The 15778-nt window shown below is 19.5% G+C and overlaps 2 protein-coding genes across 2 annotated transcripts in view; one reads left to right on the top strand and one right to left on the bottom strand.

The window, feature by feature from the left end:
- The first annotated feature begins 297 nt into the window (after positions 1-297).
- Positions 298-3138, top strand: LOC142224842 (uncharacterized). Its single transcript, XM_075294625.1, has 5 exons — positions 298-420; positions 499-1500; positions 1592-1826; positions 1879-2590; positions 3012-3138. Exons 1-5 carry the CDS (start codon positions 298-300, stop codon positions 3136-3138), a joined length of 2199 nt encoding a protein of 732 aa, XP_075150740.1.
- Positions 3139-6559: 3421 nt separating this feature from the next.
- The window catches only part of LOC142225850 (facilitated trehalose transporter Tret1-like), a 331321-nt gene continuing 322102 nt past the window's right edge, over positions 6560-15778 (bottom strand). The window contains exon 6 of the mRNA XM_075295671.1: positions 6560-6862. Within this exon, the coding sequence (XP_075151786.1) occupies positions 6662-6862 (201 nt within the window). The 3' untranslated portion in view covers positions 6560-6661. The remainder of the gene's footprint in view (positions 6863-15778) is intronic.

Here is a 15778-nt window from a genome sequence, read left to right as displayed (position 1 = left end):
GAAACATGAAATACGATTCTCAGTTTCTGCCATTGTTTTGCCGAAAGTGACAAAAAGTCTTCCTGCCGTTTCGTTTGAAATACCAAATAAATCAGAATTGGAAAATTTAGAGTTGGCAGATCCATATTTCAACAAATCTTCGCAAATTGATTTGGTTCTGGGTAATGATTCCGAACGTTTTATTAATATTGAAGGAATCAAGAAAAATATTTGTGGCGAAACTTCAGCCTATAATACGAAACAATACATTCATTCTCCGTAAATGTTCATGAATTCGAAGAATCTTCTATTAACGAAATGCTAAGAAAATTTTCGGAACAAGAAGAAGTTCCTAAACCCCATCTCGTCTCAGCTGCTGATGCGTTCTGTGAAGAATATTTCAGAAAAACTACAATTCGTTTACACGATGGTCATTACATGGTACGACTTCCTTTTAAGGAAGAATTTTCTGATTCAATGTACTTGGGTCCTTCTAGATATATGGCTTTGGCTCAGTAGAATCGTATGGAACGAAATCTTTCCAAAGATTCTGAATTAAGAACACAGTACCATGATGTTCTGAACGAATATATAGCACTTGATCACGCGGAAGAAACGTCTTCGCGCGAAATTTCTTTTGATGATAAATTTAATTCCTTTTACTTGCCACATCACGCTGTGGTACGACCGGAACATAAGTTCACAAAGGTTCGAATTGTTTTTAATGCGCCCCGAAAAACGAAATCAGGCTATTCTCTTAACGATATACTACACACCGGTCCCACATTACAATCTGATCTTATTTCTGTTATTCTAAATTGGCGGAAATATCAGTATGTTTTCTGCGGGGATATTCAAAAAATGTACAGACAGGTTCTTGTACACCCCCATGATAGTCCGTATCAACGAATTTTATTCAAACCCTCCGATAATAACTCTATTAAAGATTATCAACTCAAAACAGTAACTTTTGGCATTAATCGCGCGCCATTCCTTGCTATACGTACTCTTTTACAACTGGCATCTGATGTCCAAGCAACTCATCCCATAGTAGCTCGAATACTTAAACACGAAACATATGTTGACGACATGTTATCGGGCGGGTTTTCTATTCAGGAAGCTTTGAAGGCTCGAAATGATCTAATAGATATTTTAAAGAATGCCGGTTTTCCTCTGAAGAAGATCATTGCTAATGATCCACAATTACTCGCTCATATTCCGTCTCAAGACTTATACGATTCTGAATTTTTTCGCTTCCATGAATCAAGTTCTACAAAAACTTTGGGTATAAAGTGGAACGCGTTGTCAGATTCGTTTACTTACTCAATAAATCCAATACAATCTGAACAGACTATGACGAAAAGAATGGTTTTATCGTCCATTGCCCAATTATTTGATCCCGCGGGATGGATAGCACCGGTTATTATTCGGGCAAAAATATTAATGCAACAATTGTGGCTAGAAGGAATTAGATGGGATGACAATCTTGGTCCAGAGTCACGATCGACGTGGAATAGGCTCGTATTCGATTTCCCTCACATTAATTCTATCTCTATACCAAGATGGATTCAATGCTGTCCTACTGATACTTTAGAAATCCACTGGTTTTCAGATTCGTCTCAAGCTGCATATTGTGCCTGTGTTTATTTGCCAAACTGATAAATCAGTTGTGTTTTCTAATTTACTGGTTGCTAAAAGCAAAGTCGCCCCTCTCAAACCTATATGTTTGCCAATATTGGAACTTAATGGTGCATTTCTTTTAGCTAAACTCGTCAATTATGTCACTTCGACCTTTGATTTCAAAATAAGCTCCATTACTTTATGGACTGACTCTTCAATTGTCCTTGGTTGGCTTTCGAAACCACATTACGAATAGGACCTCACAAATTCACGAGTTAGTTCCTGGTAGCAATTGGCGACATGTGCCAACTCATGATAATCCAGCAGATCTCGGTACTAGGGGTTGCCGACCTCAAGATTTAACAACCAATTATTTATGGTTTAATGGTCCAAAATGGCTAACTCAACCACACTCAACGTGGCCTAAAAGAAATCCATTGGTTGCACCAGAATTAGGAAAGCGAGTAAATGTGCAAACTTATCATAGTACAAATTACGATACTGATATTTTACTCAGATTTTCGTCTTACAATCGCGCATTGCGGGTTATATCCTACATGTTTCGTTTTTATAACAATTGCCTAAGTCGACGGAGATCGACAATAAAAATTTCGAATCCATTTCTTACTCATAAAGAAGTTACATTTGTTAAATCACGTTTAATTATATTGTCACAAAAGAAATTTTACTCTGATGAATATTCTAATCTTCTTGAATCGAAACCAATTAATGATAAAAGCCAATTAAAATGTTTGAATCCATTTCTTTCTCATGAAAATATAATGCGAGTGAATGGAAGACTCGCCGATTCATCTCTACCATACAACGAGCGATTTCCTATTATTCTCTCGGGGAACTCACGTTTCAGTCACTTATACTTATTAAATTTGCATCAATTATTAGCTCATGCCGATTGCAGAATGGTACAGACTGAATTTTATATATCCCGTTTAAAACCGCGAGTAAAGGCTATAATTCATAAATGCCGAACGTGTGTTATATTTAAACAAAAGTCGTGTAGCCAGATAATGGCTCCCCTTCCATCTGTGCGATGTGAACTATCCCCTCCTTTTAATATCACCGGTGTCGATTTCGCAGGGTCTTTTGAACTGAAAAGTTCAACGTTAAAAAGAGCTCCAATAATAAAAAGCTACGTTTCAATTTTCGTTTGTTTCACCACGAAAGCTATCCACTTAGAACCCTGTTCAGAATTATCGTCTCTAGCCTTTGAGGCTGCATTTACACGATTCGTCGGGAGGCGGGGGCTACCCCAAAGGGTTGTTTCCGATAATGGAAGGAATTTTGTTGGGCGGATTATGGGAATCGGCAGTGAAAAGTTTTAAACATCATTTCAAAAGAATGGCTGGTGCCCATAAATTCACGTTCGTACAATTTGCTACAATTCTCGCTAGAATTGAAGGAATCCTAAATTCACGTCCCATATCTGCCGTTTCTGAAGATCCATCAGATTTGACAGCTCTTACTACGGGTCACTTTTACAGATCACTAACTCAAAATGTCCCACCATCAGGTCTATGACTGCGGCATCTGCAAGGAAAGACATTCTTTGCGGGATTGCCCAATTTTTATTATGATGCCTGTGGCGGATAGAAGGGTAACGGTCCGGACGTATAATTACTGCATGAACTGTTTGGCAAAAAGCCACACAGTGGAACGGTGTAGTTCTCCTGCGACCTGTCGGAAGTGCGGCTATCAGCATCACACTATGCTGCATCCCCAGATTGCTAGGACGCCATCCGCTACATCACCAGCATACTACACGCCTAGGGAAAGGAACACGACGATACGCCAAACAACATTAAGAAAAAATACCACTACTAGACGAGTAATAATCACGGGAAGACAAAACAGTACAACTACTCAACAAACAAGAAGGCCCATCAGGTGGTTCACGAAGAACCCTATACCGCAAGCACCAACTACAACAAGAAGACAGCCGCGACAGCCCACATCACAACATGCTCACACCAACAACAAAAGTAAGAAGAGACGCTCCAACCAACGTCCCAAGCGTAACCAGCACATTCTGGCCGAGGCAATCAAGTCCATCGTTACCGTGCTTTGCAAATCGAATTTTGCATAAGTGCATGGCCGGGGGCATGGACAAACTTCACGTTTGACAATTGAATTTTGAATTTCTAAAAATTAACTAAATTGAATTATTGTACATGAATTCTGAATTATAAACTGAATTACTGTTATTGAATTTCTATAAGATCATAATTAAATTAATATTTTGAATTGTCAAATCGCTGAATTAAAATTTATTGTGAATTATTGCATATAAAAATTTAGTACATTAAGTTAGCTGGTTTTAAGTTTCTTCTCTATCGTTCACTGCTAATTTTCCTGCCGCATCATAAAGGTGAGACTCTCTTCTTTTCTCCTGTCTATTTCCCTTTATTATCTTCAATAAATTTGTTGTTTTAAATTGAAACTCATTCGTTGTTCATCTTCTTATTTCACTTTCCGGTTGGGTTTCGTTTGGATTTTAATTTATTATTTCTCATTAACTTGAGAAATAATAAATGTGCATATACAAAGATACAGTCCACTTCTCATACTCCTCAGGGATTCCATCATTATTTCACTCATCCCCGCTATCATTGGTATCCCCCCACACACCTGTTCAAATACAATTCTATAGATGAACTAAAATTTAAGAGAATTATCAACTAGATAAGCATATAAAGTATTATTTTGCTAATTACAACATCCTTTAAAGGAAATAATTTTTTTATTTTCATCAGTGTTATGTATACATATGTATTAAAAATAAAATTCAAATACATTGTGTAACACTTTTAAAAATATAATATTAATCAATTTCAAAATATTACACAGTGAACCCACCAGGAAGAAAACTTTCGGTTAATTTTAGAAAATTTTGAATATATGTAAAAATTTTTAACTAAACAGTATTACAAACGTTGGCATCACGCCGATGTCATAAAAATAAGTAAATATTTTTCGACAAATTCAGGAAAATTTATTAGACAAAACTAAGTTTTTTCACGTGTTAAAGAAAATTTTGTAGTTTGAAGGAAAAACTTGGAGTTCAAAATTGCAAGAATGTCTTTAGTGACATACGAAGTTCATGATGGACGCCTTTTTGGTAAAATTTAAAGAAATTCAGAACTATTTTGTGGAAGACACGAATTTAGTTAATCTTTATGCTTCATTTGAGTATATTTTTTTCCTCGGGTTTAGTTAATTTAACTAACGTACACAAAAAATTATTAGAGTAAAGGAAACTATCTCCAAACGTAATAATTCCATGAACTAAAATAAAGTTAAATTGGTTTTAGTGAAATAGAGAGTTCATTTTTTTTTGAGTGTATGATATATCAGATTATGTGTACATTGGGAATATATAATATAAGGTAGCAATTTAATACCTTAGGACGTGATATTGACGACGGAGATTTCTTGCACAAATTCGCAAATTTTTTAAAAAGAATCCCCCATGTTCCGATATTCGGAATCGCAAATCGCAAAAGTTTGGCTATAATTTCTTTGTCTTGAAACTAAATACCTCTGTAAATGCAAAAATTGTTTCATTTCTCATTTGGACGAAAATAACGGTACTTATCACCCTCTATGGTATGATTATTATTAGTGATTTTGTCGCTTGACACCAATTCGATGTACCGTTATATGAAAATTGTAATGAAAGTTAGAAGTTCAATAGCAAATAGTTATTTGTGCATTGTACATCATTTACATTTTTGTCGCTGAAGAGTGCACAGGCTCATTACAGTTTCGTTGTGAATAATAAATATAGATTGTGGGTGAGTAACATTTATGTTCTTTTTATATATTCAGAAGAAATTTAGTGCAAATGCCTCGAGGAAGTGAACTTTCAGAGGAAGAACGCAGAAAAATTATCGGAATAGATCTAGCAATACGATTAGCAATTTTTTAATTCTCGAATGTGACTAGACAATGAATACAGCAAATTGTCAAGTACGATATGGGACTAAAATACGAAAATAAAATTCCTAAACCGCAGTTAACACAACACCATGAAAATGCTCGTATTTCTTTTGCAGAAAAGTAAAAATTTTGGGACGAAGAGTTCGAAACGGTTATATTTAGCGACGAAAGGAAATTCAATTTGGATGGTCCTGATGGCCATCACAATTATTGGCGACATTCTCGGTACCCTCGTCAAACTTGCTATAAACGCACCCACGGGGGTAGATCTCTTATGGTATAGTCAGCTTTTGGAGTACGAGGATAATCTAAAATAAATATGTTTTTCCCCACTGAAATGAACGCAGAGATATATGTCGGTTTATTGGAGAACAATTTAATAGATTTTGCAGATGAGTTATATGGTGAAGTTTGGACTTTCCAACAAGATAATGCTCCCATCCATGTTCCATGCCTCACAAAAAACTTTTTTAAGTCTCGTGATATACCTTTACTGGACTGGCCAGCGCTAAGCCCCGATCTAAATCCTATAGAAGATCTCTGTGGCATATTATAAGGTAAGGCAAAGGTATTTGCGGATTCTAAGCAATATACAACACCCAATGAACTGAAGTCTGCAATTGCGGCGGAATGGGAAAAAATCGATATGGCAACTCTGAAAAACTTGGTATGTTCTATGCCTCACCGATTACAGCAAGTTCTAATAAACAAGGGCAATACTATATCGTATTAGTTAATCAAACTATCTTAATTTTATTTTGACATATAGCTAAAATATAATTTTGCACATATAAATATTTTCTATGACTAAAAATTTAAGTATGGATTTTCTATAAAAGCAAACGTTAAGTAAAGATTTAATTTATGTATTTTAGTAACGGACAAAAGTGTAAATAAAATAAGAAAAAATATAATTCTCTTTAATGAGACGTTCAAATTACGATTGAAATGGAGTCTGAGAGTATCTCGATTTTTTCGTTATAAGAATAATAAATTCTTGCGATTTCGAATATCGGAACATGGGGGAATATATTTTAACATTTTTTAAAGGACTATGTTTACATTAGTAAAGTGACACTAATTTGCGAGATGAACTATATTGTGTTCAATCGGAGTCCATCGATTTTCCTTTTGTTTCCTTTAGAAATACAAATAAATATAGAAAACTGGAAGCACATATAACAGCACAGAACCACATGGTGATTGATACCCCAAAAGAATGCATCAAAATTGGAAACAACTTGAGCATAGCAAATACCAAAAAGCTTAAAATGGCCATCGAGATGGAAGCACACACGGAACGAATCTGCAAATAAAGAAGCAAAAAATATATCTGAGTGCCAGATGCCAGAGTAGAAATTAAAAAGTATAACTGTAAGAGACATTTACATTGGTGAAACGTATAAAGATTTGGAGATATGATTAGATCCCAAAATGATGCCATATAATATCGTGCCTGCCGAAATCTAACATGATATCAGATTATATATAAAGCTAGGATATAATAAGATATTACCGTTTCTCAGTTTTGTTCAATTTCCTCAAGTTTTACTCGGGAACCCATGAACAAATTGGGAGATCTGATATATTTTTAGATGGCGATGTCAGCCCAGTTCAAATATTAAAGGATTTATAAAGGATAATGTTTGAACAATGATCCTACGCGTATTCTACCAACCTATGTATACGAGTATACAAGGACATGGGTTGGAAAAGATCGGCTGCTGCCCCCTCTTAAGTTGATTATAAATTTATTTTTTTAATGATAATTCAATTGAATATTGAAAACTTGATGAGTTCTTGGTATAAACGGCGATTTTGAAGTGCTATAGGAAAATTAAAAAAAAAGTAAATTGAAAGATGAGTGAAGTCTTTATTTGAATCGACAGTACGGTCCATACATATCATGTTTGACGATAAATTCATGCAAATGTTGACTACGACTATGCCTTAAAGGGTCCATTCGCTTAGTCAAATTTCGGCTTACTCTTTACTACATTTCGGCAGAAATCTCACAAATAAATATTTCTATGATGTCTTCCAATTAGAGGTGTGCTTGTGACACGAACTTGTCGTGACACTCGTGAATCACGTGAATCGTGAACAAAATCTGAAGCAAATCTCGTGAATGTGCGCGAGTTATGTAGAAGGAATTTTAGGCCCTCAGCTCTCCATTAAGAGAAATTAACAAAACGAGTTTTCAAGTTTTTCGATGTTTATTAAACGCTGACCTTAAGACTAACTGTATGTATGATATGTGCAAGAGGAATTGTGTTTCTTACAATGCAAAACTGTCAACAGTGTTGACAGAACGATTGGCTAGAGAGCGGCAGCAATTTGATTGTAATACTTATTATTATGTACATATATTAGGTGGGTACGTAACTCCTCCCCTCTATGACAAAGAATACCCCTGGATTCTTTAATAATTTTTTATGGCAGTCTTGCAAAATCTCAAAACGAAGTAATAATATTATTATAGTAAAATTTTTGTTATTATAACATTTTTTTCGATTTACTTAGTACAGTTGTTTTTTATTAAATATTTATTTAATAATATTCAACAAAAAACATAATATGAACTAGACAATAATCAAAATGTAATATATGCAACAATAATCAAAAATTTATCATATGCAAAATTATCAAGAATTTAGTATATGCAACAATAAAAAAAAAATTCATATATGCAACAACAACAAAAAATATAATTCATTTTAATTATAATGGTGTTCACAAATAGTCTAAAAATTATAGCTATAATTCGAACTTCATCTTTCTTTTAGCTACATGGATGTTGGAGAAATTATGCTTTCGAAATTTAGGCTGTTCCTTGTGCCTTACACTCTTGTAGTTTTTTATAAACCCAATTTCTCTATTCTCAATATACGTTTCTCTTTTTTGTTTGCTTTCTCAATGCTCAACTCCTTTGTTCTTTAGCCTTTCATGTATAACATTATGATCAACTTTGCTATTTTGAACATCAAATGGGGTACATTTTATAGAATTGTGGAATGTATTGTTGTAAAACATTATCGCCCTTTTCATCTGACTTATTCTGGGCAATTTTTCCTGAATATTAAGAGTCCTTATCTTCTCCATGATAGTGTTATTCAATCTTTCGACGTCAGAGTTACTCGTATAGCTATTCGGGTTCGTAGCGTGATATTGGATATTTTCCGCATTTAAAAATTCTCTAATCGAGGCCGTGTTAAACTCGGTATCAAAAATAAATTTCCTCTCTCTACCTTTAATTGCCAAAAGTTGTCGAATAAATTCAATTAAATTCCTGTTGTTCCTATCAGTTAGTGGAAAACATGTCAAATGTTTAGAAAACTTATCCTGAAAAACTATAAAAGATTGTTTGCTATTAACATATGTATTATTATTATTATTATTATTATTATTATTATTATTATTATTATTATTATTATTATTATTATTATTATTATTATATTTATTATTATTATTAATATTATTATTATTATTATTATTATTATTATTATTATTATTATTATTATTATTATTATTATTATTATTATTATTATTATTATTATTATTATTATATATTATTATTATTATTATTATTATTATTATTATTATTATTATTATTATTATTATTATTATTATTATTATTATTATTATTATTATTATTATTATTATTATTATTATTATTATTATTATTATTATTATTATTATTATTATTATTATTATTATTATTATTATTATTATTATTATTATTATTATTATTATTATTATTATTATTATTATTATTATTATTATTATATTTATTATTATTATTATTATTATTATTATTATTATTATTATTATTATTATTATTATTATTATTATTATTATTATTATTATTATTATTATTATTATTATTATTATTATTATTATTATTATTATTATTATTATTATTATTATTATTATTATTATTATTATTATTATTATTATTATTATTATTATTATTATTATTATTATTATTATTATTATTATTATTATTATTATTATTATTATTATTATTATTATTATTATTATTATATTATTATTATTATTATTATTATTATTATTATTATTATTATTATTATTATTATTATTATTATTATTATTATTATTATTATTATTATTATTATTATTATTATTATTATTATTATTATTATTATTATTATTATTATTATTATTATTATTATTATTATTATTATTATTATTATTATTATTATTATTATTATTATTATTATTATTATTATTATTATTATTATTATTATTATTATTATTATTATTATTATTATTATTATTATTATTATTATTATTATTAATTATTATTATTATTATTATTATTATTATTATTATTATTATTATTATTATTATTATTATATATATTACTATTATTATTATTATTATTATTATTATTATTATTATTATTATTATTATTATTATTATTATTATTATTATTATTATTATTATTATTATTATTATTATTATTATTATTATTATTATTATTATTATTATTATTATTATTATTATTATTATTATTATTATTATTATTATTATTATTATTATTATTATTATTATTATTATTATTATTATTATTATTATTATTATTATTTATTATTATTATTATTATTATTATTATTATTATTATTATTATTATTATTATTATTATTATTATTATTATTATTATTATTATTATTATTATTATTATTATTATTATTATTATTATTATTATTATTATTATTATTATTATTATTATTATTATTATTATTATTATTATTATTATTATTATTATTATTATTATTATTATTATTATTATTATTATTATTATTATTATTATTATTATTATTATTATTATTATTATTATTATTTATTATTATTATTATTATTATTATTATTATTATTATTATTATTATTATTATTATTATTATTATTATTATTATTATTATATTATTATTATTATTATTATTATTATTATTATTATTATTATTATTATTATTATTATTATTATTATTATTATTATTATTATTATTATTATTATTATTATTATTATTATTATTATTATTATTATTATTATTATTATTATTATTATTATTATTATTATTATTATTATTATTATTATTTATTATTATTATTATTATTATTATTATTATTATTATTATTATTATTATTATTATTATTATTATTATTATTATTATTATTATTATTATTATTATTATATTATTATTATTATTATATTATTATTATTATTATTATTATTATTATTATTATTATTATTATTATTATTATTATTATTATTATTATTATTATTATTATTATATTATTATTATTATTATTATTATTATTATTATTATTATTATTATTATTATTATTATTATTATATTATTATTATTATTATTATTATTATTATTATTATTATTATTATTATTATTATTATTATTATTATTATTATTATTATTATTATTATTATTATTATTATTATTATTATTATTATTATTATTATTATTATTATTATTATTATTATTATTATTATTATTATTATTATTATTATTATTATTATTATTATTATTATTATTATTATTATTATTATTATTATTATTATTATTATTATTATTATTATTATTATTATTATTATTATTATTATTATTGTTATTATTATTATTATATTATTATTATTATTATTATTATTATTATTATTATTATTATTATTATTATTATTATTATATTATTATTATTATTATTATTATTATTATTATTATTATTATTATTATTATTATTATTATTATTATTATTATTATATTATTATTATTATTATTATTATTATTATTATTATTATTATTATTATTATTATTATTATTATTATTATTATTATTATTATATTATTATTATTATTATTATTATATATTATTATTATTATTATTATTATTATTATTATTATTATTATTATTATTATTATTATTATTATTATTATTATTATTATATTATTATTATTATTATTATTATTATTATTATTATATTATTATTATTATTATTATTATTATTATTATTATTATTATTATTATTATTATTATTATTATTATTTTATTATTATTATTATTATTATTATTATTATTATTATTATTATTATTATTATTATTATTATTATTATTATTATTTATTATTATTATTATTATTATTATTATTATTATTATTATTATTATTATTATTATTATTATTATTATTATTATTATTATTATTATTATTATTATTATTATTATTATTATTATTATTATTATTAATTATTATTATTATTATTATTATTATTATTATTATTATTATTATTATTATTATTATATTATTATTATTATTATTATTATTATTATTATTATTATATATTATTATTATTATTATTATTATTATTATATTATTATTATTATTATTATTATTATTATTATTATTATTATTATTATTATTATTATTATTATTATTATTATTATTATTATTATTATTATTATTATTATTATTATTATTATTATTATTATTATTATTATTATTATTATTATTATTATTATTATTATTATTATTATTATTATTATTATTATTATTATTATTATTATTATTATTATTATTATTATTATTATTATTATTATTATTATTATTATTATTATTATTATTATTATTATTATTATTATTATATTATTATTATTATAATTATTATTATTATTATTATTATTATTATTATTATTATTATTATTATTATTATTATTATTATTATTATTATTATTATTATTATTATTATTTATTATTATTATTATTATTATTATTATTATTATTATTATATTATTATTATTATTAATTATTATTATTATTATTATTATTATTATTATTATTATTATTATTATTATTATTATTATTATTATTATTATTATTATTATTATTATTATTATTATTATTATTATTATTATTATTATTATTATTATTATTATTATTATTATTATTATTATTTATTATTATTATTATTATTATTATTATTATTATTATTATTATTATTATTATTATTATTATTATTATTATTATTATTATTATTATTATTATTATTATTATTATTATTATTATTATTATTATTATTATTATTATTATTATTATTATTATTATTATTATTATTATTTATTATTATTATTATTATTATTATTATTATTATTATTATTATTATTATTATTATTATTATTATTATTATTATTATTATATTATTATTATTATTATTATTATTATTATTATTATTATTATTATTATTATTATTATTATTATTATTATTATTATTATTATTATTATTATTATTATTATTATTATTATTATTATTATTATTATTATTATTATTATTATTATTATTATTATTATTATTATTATTATTATTATTATTATTATTATTATTATTATTATTATTATTATTATATTATTATTATTATTATTATTATTATTATTATTATTATTATTATTATTATTATTATTATTATTATTATTATTATTATTATTATTATTATTATTATTATTATTATTATTATTATTATTATTATTATTATTATTATTATTATTATTATTATTATTATTATTATTATTATATTATTTATTATTATTATTATTATTATTATTATTATTATTATTATTATTATATTATTATTATTATATTATTATTATTATTATTATTATTATTATTATTATTATTATTATTATTATTATTATTATTATTATTATTATTATTATTATTATTATTATTATATTATTATTATTATTATTATTATTATTATTATTATTATTATTATTATTATTATTATTATTATTATTATTATTATTATTATTATTATTATTATTATTATTATTATTATTATTATTATTATTATTATTATTATTATTATTATTATTATTATTATTATTATTATTATTATTATTATTATTATTATTATTATTATTATTATTATTATTATTATTATTATTATTATTATTATTATTATTATTATTATTATTATTATTATTATTATTATTATTATATATTATTATTATTTATTATTATTATTATTATTATTATTATTATTATTATTATTATTATTATTATTATTATTATTATTATTATTATTATTATTATTATTATTATTATTATTATTATTATATTATTATTATTATTATTATTATATTATTATTATTATTATTATTATTATTATTATTATTATTATTATTATTATTATTATTATTATTATTATTATTATTATTATTATTATTATTATATTATTATTATTATTATTATTATTATTATTATTATTATTATTATTATTATTATTATTATTATTATTATTAATTTTAATTATTATTATTATTATTATTATTATTATTATTATTATTATTATTATTATTATTATTATTATTATTATTATTATTATTATTATTATATTATTATTATTATATTATTATTATTATTATTATTATTATTATTATTATTATTATTATTATTATTATTATTATTATATTATTATTAATTATTTATTATTATTATTATTATTATTTATTATTATTATTATTATTATTATTATATATTATTATTATTATTATTATTATTATTATTATTATTATTATTATTATTATTATTATTATTATTATTATTATTATTATTATTATTATTATTATTATTATTATTATTATTATTATTATTATTATTATTATTATTATTATTATTATTATTATTATTATTATTATTATTATTATTATTATTATTATTATTATTATTTTATTATTATTATTATTATTATTATTATTATTATTATTATTATTATTATTATTATTATTATTATTATTATTATTATTATTATTATTATTATTATTATTATTATTATTATTATTATTATTATTATTATTATTATTATTATTATTATTATTATTATTATTATTATTATTATTATTATTATTATTTATTATTATTATTATTATTATTATTATTATTATTATTATATTATTATTATTATTATTATTATTATTATTATTATTATTATATTATTATTATTATTATTATTATTATTATTATTATTATTATTATTATTATTATTATTATTATTATTATTATTATTATTATTATTATTATTATTATTATTATTATTATTATTATTATTATTATTATTATTATTATTATTATTATTATTATTATTATTATTATTATTATTATTATTATTATTATTATTATTATTATTATTATTATTATTATTATTATTATTATTATTATTATTATTATTATTATTATTATTATTATTATTATTATTATTATTATTATTATTATTATTATTATTATTATTATTATTATTATTATTATTATTATTATTATTATTATTATTATTATTATTATTATTATTATTATTATTATTATTTATTATTATTATTATTATTATTATTATTATTATTATTATTATTATTATTATTATTATTATTATTATTATTATTATTATTATTATTATTATTATTATTATTATTATTATTATTATTATTATTATTATTATTATTATTATTATTATTATTATTATTATTATTATTATTATTATTATTATTATTATTTATTATTATTATTATTATTATTATTATTATTATTATTATTATTATTATTATTATTATTATTATTATTATTATTATTATTATTATTATTATTATTATTATTATTATTATTATTATTATTATTATTATTATTATTATTATTATTATTATTATTATTATTATTATTATTATTATTATTATTATTATTATTATTATTATTATTATTATTATTATTATTATTATTATTATTATTATTATTATTATTATTATTATTATTATTTTATTATTATTATTATTATTATTATTATTATTATTATTATTATTATTATTATTATTATTATTATTATTATTATTATTATTATTATTATTATTATTATTATTATTATTATTATTATTATTATTATTATTATTATTATTATTATTATTATTATTATTATTATTATTATTATTATTATTATTATTATTATTATTATTATTATTATTATTATTATTATTATTATTATTATTATTATTATTATTATTATTATTATTATTATTATTATTATTATTATTATTATTATTATTATTATTATTATTATTATTATTATTATTATTATTATTATTATTATTATTATTATTATTATTATTATTATTATTATTATTATATTATTATTATTATTATTATTATTATTATTATTATTAT

Source organism: Haematobia irritans, chromosome 2 (assembly GCF_050003625.1).
Source record: "Haematobia irritans isolate KBUSLIRL chromosome 2, ASM5000362v1, whole genome shotgun sequence".
Classification (NCBI taxonomy): domain Eukaryota; kingdom Metazoa; phylum Arthropoda; class Insecta; order Diptera; family Muscidae; genus Haematobia; species Haematobia irritans.
This window is presented reverse-complemented; position numbering and strand designations above follow the sequence as displayed.

What these genes read in the sequence shown, in the direction of transcription:
- LOC142224842 (XM_075294625.1), top strand. Translation starts at nt 298, where the DNA reads ATGCTAAGAAAATTTTCGGAACAAGAAGAAGTTCCTAAACCCCATCTC. An exon ending in TACACGATGGTCATTACATG is followed by an intron (nt 421 to 498) that starts GTACGACTTCCT and finishes TTGGCTCAGTAG; the next exon opens with AATCGTATGGAACGAAATCT. An exon ending in ATAATTCATAAATGCCGAAC is followed by an intron (nt 2,591 to 3,011) that starts GTGTGTTATATT and finishes AATTCTCGCTAG; the next exon opens with AATTGAAGGAATCCTAAATT.